The following is a 20,811-nucleotide window of genomic DNA, read 5'->3' on the forward strand; positions in this document are numbered from 1 at the left end:
CAAAATAATGGCTCAGACAAATGAGGTGAACTTCATGGGCTTTTTATGTATATCACTGAATTTTTATTAGGTCTCTTGTTCCCAAACTGCAGTCTGTGGTGCACTTGTTATGATCCCTGGAGAGCTGGTAGCTCACATGATGAGGCTGACTCTTCCTCTTAGTTCCAGCTGTTTCTACAGATGTTCAGGAAACAAAAAGGAACCCTGATCCTACTACCTCTATTGGGGCTACTTGAGGAAACAGGAGTTGCCACCAGAAGGACTGGAGTTGCCAGTGGGAGAAGGGAACCAAGCAGCTGGATAGCATGTGCAGGAGAGAGGAGGCAAAAGGCAGATGGCAGAGAAGCATGTGCAAGGGAGCAGGGAGAGAGGAAAGAACAGAATGGATGGGAGCAAATGAAAAACGAAGAACAACAAGATAAAGTGTGATTGACCTTTTCACTTAGTGCATTCAAGACATTTGAAAATAACTAAACACTTTCCTAATGCTACTTTTCCATGTAGGCAATTGCTGTAGTTATCATGGGGATATTATACTGTTGCAAATGGAAGGGAAGGTGTTTCAGGCATTCATAAATGAATGGGAGGAGGGCTGGTCCACCTGACTGCATATGATGATTATTTACTGTTTGTAGTAGCATAGCACCTAGGAGCCCCAGCTATAAACTAGGACCCCATTGTGCGAGATGCTGTGCAAACACTGAACAAAAAGACTGTCCCTGCCCCACAGAGCTTACAATCTAAGTGTAAGACAAGAGATAACAGATAGATAGACTAACAGGTGAGTATAAGGAAACAATCAGACAATTTTGGTCAGCGTGATAGACTGTGGGTTCAGCACACCAGCAGCCACCATTGTCAAGTTTTAAAGAGGTATTTGAAGGAGGATAATGGATTAGTTTTGTGGATATTTACAAGGAGCTTGCCCTAAGTGTGATGAGAAGGATGGAAGAAAACATCATGGGCCAATTTGAGGCACCAGTCAACATCTTAATAGCAAATGAGAGACAATAGGTAGCGTTGGGATAGGCCATGAAGGGCTTTGAAAGTAAAAACAATTAACTTATGTTTGGTGTGGTAGAGGAGGAGGAGTCAGTGGAGGGATGCAAAGAGAGGGGCAACATGGTCAAAGCAGTAGGCTTGGAAAATGATCTTTGCAGCAGCATTCTGAATGGATATGAGCAGGGGCAAGAGTGTATTTGTCAAGGTCAGAGAGAAGGATATTGCAGTAATTAAGAGGCATGATAATGAGAACTTGGACAAGAGTTCTAGCTGTGTGGATGGATAGGAAAGGCCATATCCTAGAGATGTTATGCAGAAAGATCAGCAAGATTTAGGCAGTCTGGATGTGAGGACCTTGAGAGAGGTCTGAGTTGAAGATGAAGCCCAGGTTATAGGGCTGAGTGACAGGCAGGATGGTTGTGGTATCCATAGTGATACAGAAAAGAGATAATGGGAAGGGTTGGGTGGGGAGATCAAGAGCTCTGTTTTAGCCATGTTGAGCTTGAATTGATGACTACATATCCACAAGAAGATGTCGGAGGGGAAGTGTCCTCATGACATTTGGTGCAGAATATCAAAAATATATGATCCCTTTGTATTCTTTATTTTGCAGTAGCAGTGATATTTTGAAATACGTATATATTTTAGTCCTCAATAGTGTCAACCTGAACAAACCAGTCATGAGTTAAAATGCATTACTCAGAAAAGACTTACAGAGAAAGCTAGTGGAGGTGGGGGGATGAAAAGAACACAATTCAGAAAGTGTGAACACATTAAGGAAGTATTTTAACATGCTTTTCCCAGACTGTAAGTGGGCTCAAAATCATATATTACACATAAATGTCAAGTGTCTAGAATTCCTTGTAGTTAAAGCAGCGTTGCAAAACTCTAGTTGCTTCTGCCATGGGCGAGCCTTCTTTAAAAAAAAATCAGATGAGTAAATTATAATTTGTGATTTCCATATCAGTCATTGTGGTAAATTGTAGGTGAGTAGATTTAGTGCCTGGGTGGATGGATTATGACAATTTTGCAACATTGAGTTAAATTTTTAGTTTATAAATTGTTGTCAGTGTGGCTCTAATTGAAATGAATGTAATCCAAATGAAATCAGATATACCATCTGTTACTCGAAGTCTGCTAGTTACTTTCTCATAGACTGATTTTTTGGGGTCCAAATTTCTATTCAGCTTTCATTGGAGGTGGATTATCCTTCTGATGTCTTAAGATAACTCCTCTTTCTACCATTAAACTGATTATTACTGAAGACTTTTCTCTAGTGGAACATATCCAAGTTCAGGAATATCCCTTTATACTGTACATGCAAAATTGGCATGGGCACTTCTACATAATACCAAAGTAAAACTAAATAAAAATTTCCCAACAACATGAGGACAAATGTTCTAGACTAGGACACACTGTTCTCTGGACTCCAGCATATGTCCTTGACAACGACATAAATACCAAATACAGCAGTGTGGTTCTGGACTGAATTAATTACTAACAATACAGTTCCTGATACTCATATTATGTGATAATAATCCAGTTTGTCCTGATGTACTATACAGAGGGAAACTTCCCCAGTGTCCGAATAAAAACTCATGTTGCCAAACTTGGGCTCAACTTAGGTTTCCAATTCCACCAAATTACCCTTTTGACCGTCAGGGAGCCCATTAAAAGCCATCTCTTTTCCCACTGTCTCAAAGAACATAGACAAACAGTGTTATCCAAAAGGCAGGCTGAGAAATCGGCATCTGTAGCAATCTACAGTGTACTTAAAGACTTTAAACAGTTGTTAGTGTCCTCTCAAAACCATAAGTTTTTGCACACAAATAAGGGACCCATGCAAAGCAGTGAACTATGGTCCATTCTAGAACTAAGGGATGTAGAGAGTGCATTTTCCACAAGATAACCAGGTAGCAACGCCTCATAGTTGGAGAAGTTTTTGTATTAGGTCTGGGGTAAATGAAGTTCCTGCTATGGATTTAGCCTCATCACTTACCAATGTACAAGCAAGAGAATGAATACCATATACCAGCAATTTATGTCAAAAAAAGAGAGATTTGCCAATCCACAGAAGAGGATTTAGCCAAATGAAGGCCTGCTAGAGGCAGAATGGGGTGATGTTTTTCATTATGCTTGCAATTTATGTCCAGTCTTTGCCTTTTCTGTGTAAGAGGATTGGTATGATCTAATTTTACATCTTAGGAAATTATGGGCTCTGAAAGTTTCAGCTTTTATATCGCCACATAAGTAACATTTGAGGAGTGCCACATCAATACATGATTCACACTGAATAGGATGTTTCATACATGGGGCTAGGTAATTAATTTGTCCTTTGATCAAGGCAGGAACTGGTGTTCTAGCTCAGTATTTCTCAACCTTTTTGATACCAGGGACCGGCTTACTGCCTTCCTAAACTGTGTCAGGGAGATCTTGGGGACTGGCACCAGTCCACTGACTGGTTGTTGAGAAACACTGTTCTAACTTCCTTTAAGCTAGTCTAGGTTAAGTACTACCTGGAAATCCAGAGTCAATCAGTCAGTTCCTTTGAACATACACTCAGAAATATCCAAGGGTCATATGCTCACCAAATAGTTTAGTTTGGATCTGATATTCGTTTTTACTGTAGCAACTTTCGCACGATGAAGCAATTTCCATCTACCTAAAAGACTGAATTTCACTACTAGGAAGTTACTTTCCATTTTTTCCTGTAAATTGTCAATCCTATTCCTGAATATGTCATATTTTCTCTCTTTGCAGAGGGAAGGAAGACTGGTGAATTAAAGCTTGTGGACAAGACTGCAATACTGACATTGTTTCTGATTTCCTCCAGATGATGTGGAAGCCAGTAGTGCTAGAAATCCTAAAAGCAGGAACAGAAGAATTGGAATGCATGAGCAGGATGTCATCAGCCTGTAGCCTGAATTTTTGATGAATCCTATTAACATGCATCCCATTTATTATCTACTTGTACCTCAAGTACCAAAGGCTTCATTGCTATAATGAATAATAATTTGGGGAGGGCAGTCCCACCTGTTTACCAATATTAAATGCGTTGAGAATAGTACACTTAGTTACCACAGAAGCCATTGTTATGTTATCATTTACTACCTTTATGTGCTTACAATATGCTTTGTGCTATACTAGACACAAAACAAAGAAACTACCCCCGCAATTTAATAAGAAATAGAGAAAAAGGACGCAAATGGGAAGCCCAGAGGAAGGAATAACTTGAAATGGTGTGTATGTGTGTATAATGAGTAGAGCTAATTGAAAAATGGAATTTTCACCCCAAGGGAATTTCTGATTATTAGACCTTTTATTTTCATTCCGAATTGGGTTGAAAAGTCAAAATGATTGAAACTTTGCTGCCTGAAAGTTCAGAAAAAAAAATGTGGTGAGATGTTTTCAATCAAAACAAAATGTTTCAACATTCCCAGAATGAAATGATTCATTCAATCTGTGAAAATGAAACAGTCGTGTTGGGTCAGTCAACGTTAATCTGTATCTAAATGAGTTGCATGCTGATTTATGGGAGTAGTAGTTTGGGTTCCTCGTGTCCCCATTATCCCCTGTGGGTTGAGCTATCCAGCTGAACTACATCTCCCATGATATACCATGGTTTCTTCCTCTGGCTGAGCCACTGCATTGCATCATGGGAGATATAGTCTGGCTAAGGAGCTTGACTCATAAGAGAGAATGGAGGGCATGAGGTATCCAAACTGCAGTTTCCATGAGACGCTATGGTGGCTCAGGCAGATGTAGAGATCATTGTCCAACTAACCAGAAACAAAACATTGAAAAATTTCTGCATAATCAACATTTTCCCACCGAAAAATCTTGATTTTTTTTTTTTTTTTTTTTAAATTGAAAATACCCACCCAACTCTAATGGGATTTACGTGTGTGTGTGTGTGTGTGTGTGTGTGTGTAAAAAAATACCTTTTGTTTAGTTCACTTTTTGAGGCAGTTATCGAAATGGTGGGTCTTTAGAAGAGACAAAATTACATACATTTCCCCCGCAAGAGAAATTTCTTGCCACAAACCAATGCTTGTCGCATATGAAATACACATGTGACTCCAACATTATCACATGCTTTTTCTGCATGTAGATAAAGTACCGTACTGTGGGTATGATATTTTTAAGCAGTAAACAGATGGTTAAACAGATTTTTAAACCATCTTCTGAGAGTCAACTTTTGAGGAATCTGATCTGTTCCAGATGTGTCAAATACTTTAAATCAAGTTAGGCGGTAGGGGTGGAAAAGGAAAAAGATATATGTACTGAAATGTGTTCAGAAATACAAATACTATGGTAGAATAAACCAAGTGGAGGAATATGACCAAATTGTGTTAGTTAAAATATAGTGGAATGATTGAACAAGCAACATGGATTGGTAGACATCTGTGGAGGCGTGAGGGGGGTTAAAAGGAGTAACGTTATTTATCGGAAAGACAGAAATGATAAGACTTTGATAAGGACTATCATATAGAAATCACATGGTTGCAAAAGAACAGGCAGAAATATATAGGGTTACCATACGTCCGGATTTTCCCAGACATGTCTGGCTTTTTGGGCCTCAAATCCCCATCCGGGGGGAAATCCCAAAAAGCCGGACATGTCCGGGAAAATAGGGAGGGCCCGGCGGTGCTCGGCCGGGGGCCGGGGCCAGGAGTGCGGAGCCGGGGGTGCTCGGCCGGGGCCGGCGGTGCCTGGAGCCGCTCAGCCGGAAGCTGGGGGCCGGGCCGGGGCCGGCGGTGCTCGGCTGGGGGTGTTGGGCCGGGGGCCGGCGCTGGCCTGGGGCCAGGGGTGCTCGCCCGGGAGCCGGGGCCGGCGGTGCTCGGCCGGGGGTGTTGGGCCGGCGGTGCTCAGCCGGGAGCTGGCGGTGCTCGGCCAGGGGTGTTGGGCCGGGGGCCGGCGCCCCAGGGCCCGAGCCAAGCCAAGCTGGGCGGGAGACGCCGGGGCTAGAGCCTCTTGGCCTGGGCCACTCGGCCGTGCCCCGCCCCACCCCCAGCTTACCTGCTGTCTCCCTGTTGCCTCCCCGTTTCAGGCTTCCCGCGAACATTTGATTCGCGGGAAGCAGGGGAGGGGGAGGAGCAGAGGGCGGAGCGTTCAGGGGAGGGGGCAGAGTTGGGGCGGGGCCGGCGCCCCGTGGAGTGTCTTCCTTTTTTAAAATGAAAATATGGTAACCCTAGAAATATAGAGAGAGGAAATCTTGAGAGGAGTTGGGAATTTTAACTATTATGTCACTTCAGTCAGGAAACACGGAAGGAGGATCAATGTGGTTTTAGCTAAAGCTTCTCTCAACTGATAAAGGAAACATTTTTACTTTAAAAAGTTATAAAGGAATAATGTTTAAAAATAATGACGAAACTATAGGGGATTTAGAAGACAAAATATAGGAAATAATGCAGTGGCTTAGATAGTGGTTGGTATATATTCATTACTTAGTGAAGACCATTCCGTTTCTCCAAGCAGGAAGCTCCCATTACAATCAATGGTAAATGTACCCTACTGTAAATGTTGAAACTAAGCTGGAAAACAGCATACATTGTAATAACTGATTGAGGAAGGATACATATTGTTAGGATGAGGCTTGTTTTATTTATGGGAGACTGATCTTGGATTTAGATGCGAAGATACTGTATGCCGCTTAGTCTTTCAGAGAACGAATGTTTGCTTGTTGTCCTCTCCCCATCCCTGGCCTGCTTTCCCTGTTCTGCTTGGGGGCTGGGGACTGGGATGGTAGTAAGCGAGGATTTCCTCACCTGTCTGCTCCTCACTCGGTTTAATCCCACTCTGAAGGCCCTCTGATGTGCAGATACCATGGTGATAGATGCAAAGTAAGATCCCCAAAAGACTTGGAATATAACATTGAAACAGCAAAGGTATCACATTCAAGCACTTAACTTGTTTACAATACTCCTCCCTACTAGTTAAACAGCTCTTGTTAATTCTTAAATTGGTCTTTCTGCAACAGTACATAGCTGTTAAGTAATATAATGAAGAGGCTACTTTACCTGCTCTTATTAGAATGTGACTTGGAAGTTTTAATAAAGAAAGAGGAGCTACCTGGAAGGAAAACTCTCTCCCACCCATGGCCTGGAGGGAGTGAGGTGGCATTTGTGTAGGATGGGCATCAACATCAGATCAGGCAAGCTTCAATTCCCAAGGAGGTGAAGGATGCACAATAACTATCTTTATGTGTTTCTCTCTAGGTATTTTTTATATTGCACCCAACACAAAGATACATCATAGTAGTAAAAATGATGTAGACCTCATTCATTAAGAAGGACACGTGTTTCCCATCTCTCCTGTTGATTACATCATTTGGGTGTATGAAAGACAAACTTCTCATTTATTTATTTAATTATTTTTGGCAATATTATGCCATCCTCATTTGTGTTGAATAGTATTTTACTCTGTTCCTGATTCAGCCCAGCACTGCAGCACGTACTTAACTTTAAGTCAACATGCTTAAACATATGATTAAGTGCTTTGTTCAATCATGGCCTCTGTAAGCACTCTCATATATTTCAGTGGGGCTACTTAGAGAGTAAGTATTATTCACTGTGAGTAATGGAGGGAGAATCTGCCCTTTATCTCCAGTGGCGCCTGATCTGGCCACTCAGATGCTGTGGGGAGGAACATCCGACAAGATGGTTTTTAGTTTCTGCTCTGAAGGTGGAGAAGATCTGAGCTCATTGTGACTTTCCAAACCCCACCTGTCCATAAAGTAAAAACAAGGTAGTTAAAAACAAGTACCATTAGGCTGTGATTTTCAAAAGTGCGTTGGTTTAACTCTGCTCCCATTGAAGTCAAACGGAGTTTTATTATTGACTGGAATGGGTAATCTAGGGAGGTGGTGGAATCTCCTTCCTTAGAGATTTTTAAGGTCAGGCTAGACAAAGCCCTGGCTGGGATGATTTAGTTGGGGATTGGCCCTGCTTTGAGCAGGGGGTTGGACTAGATGACCTCCTGAGGTCCCTTCCAACCCTGATAGTCTATGAACAGTTAGGCCAATGCTGAGCACTTTTGAAAATCTCTCCCTTAATCTCCCCTCACACACAAATACCTTCCACAAATACAGATGTTTAAATACACATTGACTCTTACCACAAAAATCATTCCAAATAGAGTACTCTTTCAACTGTAATCCATCTTGGTTAAGAGGGCTTGCTGCTCACTCAGAGACAATGGTAGTTGCTGTGGAAAGACTAGATTTTCATCATTTATTTAGGTAGTTAATACTTTTGTGTGAAATACAATTTTAATTTGAAAAAAATCCAGTTCTGGGGGTGGACAGGCTGAGGGCACAGGAGAAGAACTGCTAGAGAACACTCTCCTCCGGAACCTTAAACTGAACCCAAGAGTCCAGGGTTTTTACATACCTCTGCCAGTGGGTTTCAAGCCACTTGCTGATAGCGAAGTGTGTGTTTCACTCCATTTAGTGCAGAGGTCCCCAAACCGTGGTGCCCGCTCCCAGCTCTGCTTCGGCCCCGCCTCAGCCATGGCCCTGGCTCTCGGCCTGGCACCCGGCCCTGACCTCGGGCCTGCCCTCACCCTCGGCCCTTGATTGCTGCTCTGTTCCCAGCCCTAGACCTGCCCCCAGCTCTGGCCCCAAACTCGGCCCCCTTACCTCTGTCCGTGTCCGCTCTGGCTCCGGGGGAGGGCATGGACAGGTGTAAGGGTGTATGATGACCCTGAAATGTTTGGGGACCACTGATTTAGTGGCTGAACTGAACAGAGGATAACAAACTACTACACCTCTACCCGATATAACGCGGTCCTCGGGAGCCAAAAAATCTCACCGCCTTATAGGTGAGACCGCGTTATATTGGGTTCGGTCCAGTACGCTGTGCCGGACTGGACCGGCTTCCCCCGCGGTGATTTAAAGGGCCCTTTAAATCATCGCCGGAGCTCTGGCAGCGGCTGGAGCCTCTGGCCCTTTAAATCACCGCCCGAGCCCGGCAGCCGGGCTCGGGTGGTGATTTAAAGGGCCTGGGGCTCCACACGAATTTGGCTATAACGTGGTAAAGCAGCGGGGCTCGGGTGGGGCTTTAAAGGGCCCCGGGGCTCCCTGCTGCTTTACTGCATTATATCCGAATTTGTGTTATATTGGGTTGCGTTCTATCGGGGTAGAGGTGTACTTCTACTAGTTATTCCATCAGCTAATATGGTAGAGATCTGAGCTGTGCATTTAAAGGTCTGCTGATGACCCAAGTTAGGGGTCAAATGTCCATCCTCAGTGAGCCATGGTCTCTGTGGAAAAAATAGTATGTGATCATGCAATTAAAGACTGTGTATTATAATGCATAGGCACAAGGGGGCAAATTAAGATTGCACAGGCAATCTTCAATCTGGTATTTTCTAACTTTGAGGTTCTTGACTTTGCAACTCTAATAATGTTCTTTTAACATTTTTGAATGCAATATATGTAGAGAGAGAGGTTTTTCAAAATTATCCCCCTACTACTGATATAAAAAGTTATCAGAGGGTCACATAAGCTGCAGGCCATGGATATGGAGAAGAATGGACATTCAGGTGGCTAATTCCAATGTCATGTAGCCAGGGCTTTGAAAAGGAGGACAATGCCCTTCAACCGGACTATGTATGTGGGGAAAAAAGCATGTAAAATATTGCAAAGAATAAAATCTTAAGGCAGTGAGGTTAAGATTTTGTGGGGAAATACTTAGTGAACTTAACATATTCAGTTTAGATACAAGGAGACACAATTAGCATATGCAAATGCTAGTGTATTTTACAGTACTATTATTACTGTAATAGCTAGGAGCATGGTGTTACTCATAGAGCTTGGAATGAACTCTGTGGTTATGAATTAAAAGTTGGGTTAGGAGACATTTGGGTGAGATACCAGAAAGGCACTGATCCTGCAGTTGCAGAACTGGGCCCCAAGCTTGGCCATTTGCTTCTAGAGTGGAAGGTTTGAATGCTATGGAGGTAGCTGACCTAGCATTTGGGGTTTGGGTAGAGGGGACCTAGCAGGAATGGCAGCAACGGTCCCGAGTATGAGCCTTTACTCCCAGCTGAATTACTAGTAGTAGAGAGTGAGTTTCCTTTAGTCCTTTTCATGGGAGGGAAGGTCCCTTTCTGCAGTACAAGATCTGGGAGTAAGTTATTTTGTTTGTTTGTTTGTTTAAAACTGAAAGTCAAACAATGGAAACAGGGTGAAATGGGAGTGACCCCTTGAAATCTCCTTGACCATTCCCTTCCCCTTGGGGGAACAAAAAGACCAAAGGATTTTTCCTCTTAGTCATCAGTTTGTGGAAACAGGCTATCCAAAGACATACTGGGGGCTCCACTGGAGTTGTGGTTGCCATAAAACAGATGGGCTTCGTGGAGCTGTAGTTCACTCCATCCTAGTGTATCTTTGTGCCTGCAATAAATTCTTCAAGGGCAGGCTGTAATCTTGGATGTGTGATACATATTGGCATTTATCTTGAAACATCTGCAGCCACACTTGCATGAAAGAACAGCAGCAGAAAGACAGCTCTTCGCATCATTTGAGACTAGAAACAAGCCGATGGGTGGGTGGAACCCTTGGGATCAGAGGACTGTAGGCAAGAGGTAGTTAAAGTTAATATCCTTCTTCCCCCAGCTGGGTTCCACCTCTTCGTTTGTGCTCAGTGTTTTGTTTTTAGGGCAACTTTCAAGTATTATAGTGTAAAATCAGCTAAAGTCTCATTATTTAGTAGGTACAGTTAGTTTGAGTTTTCAGTTCAGGGAATGTTCTGTGCAAAATTGACGTGGCTCTGATGCTATGTTTAACAATGTCCTCCTCTTCCCTTTCAAAGTTTCAGAATATTTAGGCCAGTGAAGTTTCTGTATGTTGTGGATATGATTCATTTGGGCCATGGGAGGAGGGTGACAGTTACTTGCTACACAAATCTTTCCTGTGATTCATGAAACATCATTTGTGTCAGCCTTGTAGGAGGCAGTTCATCTGCCTCCTAGTAGGAGGGAAAAACACTGGCATCGCTGCTGTCAGATGGGCATGGGAAAAATGGTGGTTAGACAGAAGAAAGTAGCAGGAACGCTGGGGCTCTGTGTGCAATACTTATTGATGTACTTAATGAAAGACTGATGTGTATCAAGCATAGATGTCTTTAAGGAGAACAGCACTGCTACAATAGCCAAAAATACAAAAGAATGTTGCTTTTCATCGTGTTTTAATTTTTTTTCTAACTTTGTGTAAAAATGTCTTTGCACTTTACCTTCTGGTTGGCTGAATCCACTGTTGTTTCACATAGGAGAAGGCCCTTATTGCTGAACTTTGTCTCAGCAAAACTTTCAGTTTCTGCTGGTAAGAGCTGGGAGGTCAAATACAGTGTTGTATGCTTGCACTCTGCTGTTTACTGGTACAGTAAAGACAGTTTACCAAATTCTGTTAGCCTCCCCATAGGAAGGCATTTTCCCTGGTCCACCGAAAAGTTGAATAAAAACATTAAGTGTAACTTCCTTGTCAAAGTCAATGACCCAGATCATCCTAGCTAGATTTGCTCATGAAAGAAATACACCCTACAAAGGACCTCAATTCGGTATGGAAGATGGCTCAGCTGTTTCTGTGGCACTGTTGATCTTTTCTTCCAGACTCTGTGGAGGTCACTCTCTCAGTCTAGGATCCACATAGAGTAGATGAAGACTGGGAGAGCTGGGGACCTGTATTATCATTTAACCTGGGGTTGTATTATCTTTTCTATAGAGCCTCAGCCATCCCACAATCCCCCTGCCCCCATCTCACCCAAGGACCCAGAAGCATCCATGAGGAATCCCTAGTAGTACTGCTCCAATGAACCTCTAGTATGTCCCTGGAGACCTGCCTCAGGGTCTGTTGTGTGGGACTGAACAAATCCTGCCTCCCCACTCATGGGAATGATAGGTGAGGGACTCCATAAGTGTATTCCTCATGGAGGTTTCCAGCCTTCCCAACCAGGGTCAAGGAGGGGTTGAGTTGGGATAATGGTTTCAGCTGCTGCAGACCTAACAAAATTATCATTGAAAGTCAACATGATGATTCAGTATCTCAAAAGCCAGGATTTAGTCTCAGCTTCATGTATTACATGGAGGCGTTTCTACCAGCCTCAAGGCTGCATGATGTGCTGGAGTGGAATAAGGAGGATTTTCTCATACAAGGGAATTATCTAGAAAAAAATGGCTACACAGAACAATTTGTGATGGTACTCCATAGCTAAACTCAATCTTTCACATAGATGGGTGGGGGGCTCAGTAGCTTTAAGGCAAAGTACTACATGTTATACCTATAGTTTCACCCAACCTTACCAATCAAGACACCTTCATAAAACTATAGATATAGCCAAAAAGAGGGATGAATAAGGGAAGGGAAAGGTGTTACATGTGGGGGTATGGGCATGGTCTGCTTACACCACCTTGTCTCCATGTTAAATGTATGTAGACCCACATGGTTCAAGAAACATTCTCGTCTTGGGGTCTTGCTTATTGACAAATCATAATAGTTGAACATCAACTCCAGCACTAATCTGCCAGCCCTTCCCCTTAGGTTTGACAGTTCCTGGCTAAACCCATCTCCTTCCTGAAGCTTTTCTCAGGGGAGGGTTCTACTATTGTAGGTATATTCCACCTGGCTGGCATGGACAGCCACCTCCCAGGTCTTTCTCCTGACTCTGAGCCTCCCGCCTTTGTCTGCTCAGGTTCTTTTTTATTAGGAAGTGCCACCTCTGGGCTGCTGGCACATGATCCTTGGTCACCTGACTCAGCTGCTGGACAGAGCCTAGAAGCAGGATGTTAGGACATGGGCATGTGCCCAGGAACCAGCATGCCATTACATGAGATTGTGTGGTTTTAAGAAAACACCACTCTGGAAAACAGTCATTCAGCATTGTTTTGAAAGGGAGAGAGGGTGGTCCTGGGATGGATGACAGAGAAGGAAGATGAACCTCTCACAGCCACCAGTACAAAGGGATGATTACCTGCAACACAAGACGTGATGATTGAATTACTAGAAAATGAGTGGTGTCAGAATGCAAGTGTCTGCCAGAACAAGAGAGGTCTCTAATATAGCGAGGGCTTTTGGAAGTCTTACAGGCCCGCATCTAGTGTGAATTGATGTAGCGCCATTGGAGTCAGTGGGGCTATGGTGACTTATACCAGCTGAGGTCTGACTCTTGCGGCCAATCCTCTGCTTCACAGGCTGCCAATTCAAGGCAGCCACAATATGACCTGATTGCTCAAACCAGTTAAGCAACGTTTTTCTGCGTTCTGCGCAAGCTGCTAGTGATGTAGAAGCACTGCAAGGAAGAAGTTACAATAATTGAACACCAGGGTCACCAGGGGCTGTGTTCCTGTTGCAGTGTTGTCATGGGATAAGTAAGGGCACAGCTGAAAAAAAATTGCACAACTGGAGGAAACTATACACACTTTTGTACTGTATATGACAAGTGTCTCTCCCTGAAAGGTAATGTCCGAATAAAGAAAAAGCGAGTTTAGAATGGAAAAGCAGAGACATAACTGAAGGTGGAAGAAGGTGTTTGGAGTGATGCAGAGGGGAGTAAAAATAGCAATGTCTTACAGAACAACTGTTCTGTATTCACTACATTTGAGTAGGCAATGACTACTAACTGGATTAAAGCACTGTTTGATTCATCCATATGGCTAAGTCTTCCATTATTTCCTGTATTATAAAATGCTGACTCCATTTGGATTTTACAATACTAATGTTTATTTTGGGGGAGAGGGGAAAGAAAGGGGACTAATTATAGCTTTGAACTCCACTACAATGAGACAGGGTTTCTATTAAATATTTCTCAGGCAGTCTGATGAGTCATGACATGCAACTTCTTCAGAAAATATCCTGATTGCCTAATGACTAGATGTTGGTAACTGAAATTACACACTCTGTCTCTCACACTCTCATGAAACCCAGGAAGTGTCTGTCTCTGAGTAAGTTGTTTATTGAAGTTACCCAAGAAATGCAAAAGGGCTTATGATTGCAAGATAGGTAAAAAAATATAACTGAAATTTGAGGAACATGACAAACACCTGCTGTACAATACATATAGTGAAATATTATTACTGTATTTTCATTCACAACATAGGAAGTACTTTCCATATTTTAAAGATAATAATGTATCTTCCTTATTAAGTAACAAAGGTCAAGCACTGATCAACTGTAAAGAAAGAAAAGCATTGAATCACCAGATGAAAGTAACAAAATTAAATACCTTTAGCACAAAATCTTTATAATAAGGATTGCCACAACATAGTATGGTGCAGAGTACATTAAACACTTGCTCCACTGACTTACAGTTCAAACACAATTTCTTCTCAGAGGGACATGAAATTCACTTTCCATCATAGATTTTTAAGTTCAGAAAGAACCATTATAATATCATCTGGTCTGATCTTGTGAATAACACATGCCCTAGCTTTCATTTGGATTCTGTCCTTGGCCCTACTTCATTAATGCTCCAACAATTTATGGTTAACCTAGAGCATGTTTTAGAAAGACATCCAATAATTGAGAGTTTGGATAAATTGACCTCCAAACGTTGGAAAGACTATAGACTTTTTAAATTCTGCAGTAGAAACGTTTTCTCCGGAGTTTATAAACTATGAAGGTTTCACCCATTAAGCCTGTAATTCAACTTTGGGAGGCTATATCTACCTTTCAGATAACAGAATTTAAATTAATTGGGATTTGAGTAATTAAATGTTCACTGTCTTTTAATAATTTATGTTTTAAAATGATTGCAGATGAATTTAGCTACCTCCTATCCAGTCATGTTCCCATTTGCATGGAGGAGTGATGAATGCCTATGTACTTTGTTTTGCAGATGATGTAGAGGAGGTTAACAGAATGGAAAGTGTGATGTTAGAATATGCTGCGATGGACAGAGAGCTAAACCATTATATGCAAGCAGTTGAAGCTACAGTACATCAGGTAAATGATCATAGCCATGCCAAATATGGACGAGATTTTCTAAAACACTTTTAATTCTTACAAAAATTACATTAAAAGAACATTTAGTCTTCAGAGTCAAAGGCTGCAAAGTTAGGAAATGCCAGAATCAAGGTTGCCCATGCAACCTTAATTCAGCCCCCTTTGCACATGCATTGTGATACAGTGTTTTAATAACATGATCACATACTATTTTTTCCACAGGACTCCTATTTCCTTCAGTGTAGAGGATGGAAGGCACTCTGGGAATGAACCAGGATTGTGTAGTTAATAAATAGTTTTGTAGGAAATGCACCTCATTTGTTGCAGAAGTTGGAAGATGTATAGTGAACAAAGCAGGTGACTGTGGGAATAAAAAAGATGATCCCCTGGTTCAGGCAGTTAAATGCCACCTTTAGGAACTGGAGTCTATCTCTGCCCCATCACAAAGTTCCTATGTGATGCTGAGCAAATAGTATTTTTGTTTTTAAAAAAGCAAACTGGTAATCAGAAATGCCATGATCTTGAACCATATTGACTCTCATATGGATTCATCATCAAGGTTAGAACCTTCAAATCTATAGCCCAGACCTCTGCCACTTGAGCTAACAGAGTAAGTAATAGCAGTAGAAAGTTGTCATCTTCTGTGGAGCCAGCCACTAGAGGGAGACGAGACACACATTTTGCAGGGCTTTCACAGCTATCTGCTGACCGCAGAGGAATGTTGAGACTCTGTAATCTTGAGTTCTATTCTAGAGACAAGTGTGCTGTAGTAGTTACAGCTCCTTTTGCACATGTCCCCTTCTTTTCCTGCCCCTTCAAGTCTGTGTCCTAATCTCCCCTCCCCATTTCACCCCCCTCAGCTTCCCATCCTGATCCCCAAGTCCTCACCATCAGCACTTTCTTCCAGGCCCAGTCCCCTATCCTGGTTCAGTTCCTCATCTCAGACTCCCCCATCAGCTCTCTCCCAGCTCAGCTCTTCAACCTGTCTGCCTTCCTGGCAAGCTGATTGTTTTCATCAACTGTCTTGCCACCAGCAGGGGGAGCATTGAAAGCATAGAAGAGAATGTTCCTGCTTTCACTCCTGTGACTGGCCCCAGAGCAGCCCCCAGCTGCCAGGAGAAGCAATTGCAGGGAAAGCCCTGCTCTCAGCCCCTGTCCCATTGCTCAGTACAGAGTGGGAGTCTTCTGAGAATTTAGCTGCTAAATCTCTACTGAGTATATGCAAACTGAGATTATCAGGGGCTCATAACCTGGCCAGTTGTGGGCAGATTTTCACAGAGAGCAAAAGACACATTCCTGCCACCATAGCGTTCTCCCTGTCAAATATCACATCTCTTCTTTAAAGCACAGAAGCCCTAGAGCTTTGACAGGTGTTTTGGGAAAAAGTCACATGGGGAAAAAAGTCACCTGAGCAGGTGCCTTCAATCAAGGAGAAGAAGTGTAATACAGGTTACAGCCTTGCAGCAGAACAAAGAAATCAGGGGAGGACAGCAGGTGTTTTTTTTCTGTAGCTGTTCATGGGAAGTGGGAGCTTCTACAGCTCTACTCTTCTATTTATTACTTATTCTGCACCCATCAAGTGGGATAATTTCAAAGCATGCAGGTGGCCTCCAAACTATACAGCATCTCTTCTGCCCGTATCTATGGCCAGCTGTCAATCTACCTTAGGAAGTGGGGCACTTTCCCCTAAAATCTATGTAATAGTTAAGGTGAATGAGAGACTGGTGCTATTTCTCCTTCATCCTTGCCAAAGTTAGGGTGGCTGCTATTGGAAGCAGAACAGACAGAACCACATGTTAAAGCAGCCTCTGGTGGCCAGGCTCCCTGCTGACTTGGGAAAGGCCCAGAGAGGGTCCAGTTTTTTCCCAGGGACAAAGCACCAGGCTATTAATTTGTGCAGACAGAGATTACCATTTTTCATTTATTAACATACTCAACCTGAAGGTAAAAAACCACCTTTCATCAATCTGATCTTACTAAGTGTGTGTCCGTTGTTCACTCTGTGTGTGTGTGTGTGTGTGTGTGTGTGTGTGTGTGTGTGTAAATGGAAGAGCACAGTGATTCCAAACACATGATGCATTCTGTATGCCTTGCTTTCTTCTTATGAACCACACTTTAAAAATAAGTGTCCATCAAGCAGTATGAAAGCTTGAAGCTGATAGGATAGGGAGAGCTTGCCCTCTGCCTGCAGGCAGGATCTGTTCTGCTGCAGTTGTCTGGAGTTCAAACTCCTGATATTTCACCTTATGTAACCCTTGCCAGTTGCACTTACATGCCAGTATAAGACGACAGAAGCTCACAATGAAAATAACAAGGAAGTAGTATGAAGTATAGAGGTTTCCAAAAGCCAAGTTTTTGTTGACTTAATCTGCAGTTGGAGCAACACACAAGGTGAAACTTAGCCGCATCCTCTTCTGGTTGAATCAGCAGCCTGTTGAGTAAGAAATGAGCAAATGCAGTGCTGTTTCCAACAATAGACTGTGGGAAATCCTTTGTCCGTGGAAATTCCCTCTGACACTGAATTTAGCTCACCTGTGTAATGACTTGCCCTGTGCCACTTCTCCTTTTTTTAAAAGAGTCTGTTTCCTGTAAAGTAAACACCGCCCAGGTTACTCTCCATGCAGAAGAAGCCTAAACAGTGATATCGTTTGTTTGTTTTCACTTAAAATAAAGTTAAAAAACAGATTGTTCTGTTCTGGCCCCTTTATGCTCGTTAAGTGGAACAAAGAGGCTGGGAACCAAGCTGGACTGGCCAGTTGAGAATTTCTTGCCTTGAGGAGCTCTTATCGGACAGAGAGATAGTGTATGCAGCTCCTGTGACACCACTTTGCCCCCTCTCAGCCCTGTCATAGGCGAGTGCTATGGGCAGGACAGGGGAGTGGCTGAAGTACTCGGCTTTTCATCTATGCCCTTTTGGCATATGGTTCATTAGGGGCTGTGTCCAGTTGGTGTAATTTAGAGCAGTCTCTGGACGATTCCAACCAAGGCAGATCTCAGGGTAGCGCAGATCTGCCCTGAGAATCAGGAAACCATAACCAGCTCCCTGATGGCTCTGCACCTCAGACCATCTGCTGCACAGCAGAGAATCTGGGCATTTATTGTGCCAGTGGAAGGAAGATATTAAGGTGGGGCTGATAGTGCTGCCTATACTTAAGGTTGCCCAACATTTCCCATTATAAGACTCTGTTTTCAGTTGCTTATAACTTTGCCAAATTTTAACCATTTATCTCTCTTGTGCTCTCACTGCAACTGTTGCTGAGCACAGGCAGCATGCAGGTGAAGGAAGAATCAGCTTGACCAGGGGTAGGCAACCTTTCAGAAGTGGCGTGCCGATTCTTCATTTATTCACTCTAATTTAAGGTTTCGCGTGCCAGTAATACATTTTAACATTTTTAGAAGGTCTCTTTCTATAAGTCTATAATATATCTATTGTTGTATGTAAAGTAAATAAGGTTTTAAAAATGTTTAAGAAGCTTCATTTAAAATTAAATTAAAATGCAGAGCCCCCTGGACCGGTGGCCAGGACCCGGGCAGTGTGAGTGCCACTGAAAATCAGCTTGCGTGCTGCCTTTGGCACACGTGCCATAGGTTGCCTACCCCTGAGCTTGACTAATGCAGAGTGGTGAAGAAGAGTGGAGGTGGGAATCTCCATCCTTAGAGGTTTTTAAGGCCCAGCTTGACAAAGCCCTGGCTGGGGTGATTTAGTTGGTGTTGGTCCTGCTTTGAGCAGGGGATTGGACTAGATCGGAGTAGGCAACCTATGGTACGCGTGCTGAAGGCGGCACGCGAGCTGATTTTCAGTGGCACTCACACTGCCCAGGTCCTGGCCACCGGTCTGGGGGGCTCTACATTTTAATTTAATTTTAAATGAAGCTTCTTAAACATTTTAAAAACCTTATTTACTTTACATACAACAATAGTTCAGTTATATATTATAGACTTATAGAAAGAGACATTCTAAAAATGTTAAAATGTATTACTGGCACGCAAAACCTTAAATTAGAGTGAATAAATGAAGACTCGGCACAGCACTTCTGAAAGGTTGCTGACCCCTGGACTAGATGACCTCCTGAGGTCTCTTCCAACCCTAATATTCTATGGGGGGCAGTCAGTCAGGTGGTTGTAGGAGCCAGAGACTGGGGAGGAGTGTGTGTGGGGCCATTGGCAGGAGGAAAGGGGAGGGGGAAGGATTGGGGAGATATATATATGTAAAGGATGAGGCAATTGGATGGGGTGGTGGACAGAAGCTAGAAGGATTGGATAGGAGCTTAAGAAAGGTGGAGTGGCTGAGGACCCATATGGGCACAAAGAAGGAAGAGGTTGGACAGGAGAAGAGAGGGTAGAGGGCAAAGGAGCTGGACCAAGGTGATCAGAGCAGAAGGGGAGGGGGCTATGAGCTGGCGAGGGGGTTGGGAGGTTGGATCAGTTGCAGAAGTGGGAATATGTGTAGTGAATGAGGCATGGGACTGTAGGAAGGGAGAGGATGGTGTCATGGTTAAGGTAGATGAATGCCTTGCTGGATAATTGGATTCTAGTCCTGCCTTTGCTGCCACAGGGATGCTGAACAAGGCACTTAAACCAAATTGTTCACAGGTGATCACTAATTGTGTGTTCTTCTTTTTCTGGGTGCCCAAACTAAAGACAGATTGGCTCAAGTTCTGTAACTGAAGTCAATGGGAGCTATGTGTTTTTTTTTTTTTTTTTTGAAGTGCAGTAAAAATATGAAGTTCTCTGAAAAGACAGGCCCCAAGTGTCTCATTTTGGACACCCAAAATTAGTGGGCAGTTTAGCTCTTAATCTCTCTGTGCCTCAGTTACCCAACTGTAAAATAGGGATAATCTGACATGGGTGTCATGAGGATCAATTAATTAATGTTTGTGAAACATTTGTATGCTTTGGTGAAAGCACTAGAGAAAAGCCCAGAGGAAATTCATAATATTTTATTCCCTGCATCAGGGGGTAGCCGTGTTAGTCTTTATCTACAAAAACAACAAGGAGTCTGGTGGCACCTTAAAGACTAACAAACAGATTTATTTGGGCATAAGCTTTCGTGGGTAAAAACCTCACTTCTTCAGATGCATAGAGTGAAAGTTACACTTTCACTCTATGCAGGGTTTGGATAGTGTAAATTAAGCCCTGAGGCCACACAGTGAATAAGAAAAATAAAGAAATGTTGAATAGCTACACATTCAGTGAATGAGCCTCCTTCACTACACACCCTGATTCATTCCCAGAGTGGGTCCATTTAGTGTACTGAAGGAGGCAGGGGACCCTTGGAAAAAGAGCATGTGACCATGTAATTAAGAGACTATCATAATACATGTGTGCAAAGGGGGCAAATTAAGGTTGCACGGGCAACCTAAATTCTTGCATTTGCTAACTTTGGAGTGCTTGACTCTGCAACCTTAATGGTCTTCTACCATAGCTTTTTGGATGTAATTTAGAATGAATGATGTTCTGTGCTGACTGCAATCTCCAAACTATACTTTAAACAGGATTACAGTGTTAAGGTTCTGTCCTCACTTCCCTACAAAAGCTGGGTTGAGGAGGCATTTCAACACATTTTTAATATTTACTTCCCTTTTGTGTGTGTGTGTTTTGTGCTAAACAGCATATAGAGGCGTCCGTTATGTTTGTAACATAGCCAGGCATGTTTTCTGTGAATTAGTTAGCTCCTACCCATGTGGTTCACTTTCGTAATATGTTGGAGGCCATGTTTCATGCAATGCAATAGAAGCTGCATTTATCAAATACTGTGTGTAAAGAAATACAAGAGCATTGTTCTTGCTGGATTTATCTAGGTTCATAGTAGAACACATTCTCAACATGATTTCTGAGTGTCTTACTGTGAGGAAAATAATCTCTCTCGT

General features: G+C 42.9%; 1 protein-coding gene across 1 annotated transcript in view; it reads left to right on the forward strand.

Moving 5' to 3' along the window:
* Positions 1-20,811, forward strand: part of NSMCE2 (NSE2 (MMS21) homolog, SMC5-SMC6 complex SUMO ligase) — a 167,205-nt gene that overhangs the window by 20,294 nt on the left and 126,100 nt on the right. The window contains exon 3 of the mRNA XM_005288803.5: positions 14,835-14,941. Within this exon, the coding sequence (XP_005288860.2) occupies positions 14,835-14,941 (107 nt within the window). The remainder of the gene's footprint in view (positions 1-14,834; positions 14,942-20,811) is intronic.

Source organism: Chrysemys picta, chromosome 2 (genome assembly GCF_011386835.1).
Source record: "Chrysemys picta bellii isolate R12L10 chromosome 2, ASM1138683v2, whole genome shotgun sequence".
NCBI lineage: Eukaryota > Metazoa > Chordata > Testudines > Emydidae > Chrysemys > Chrysemys picta.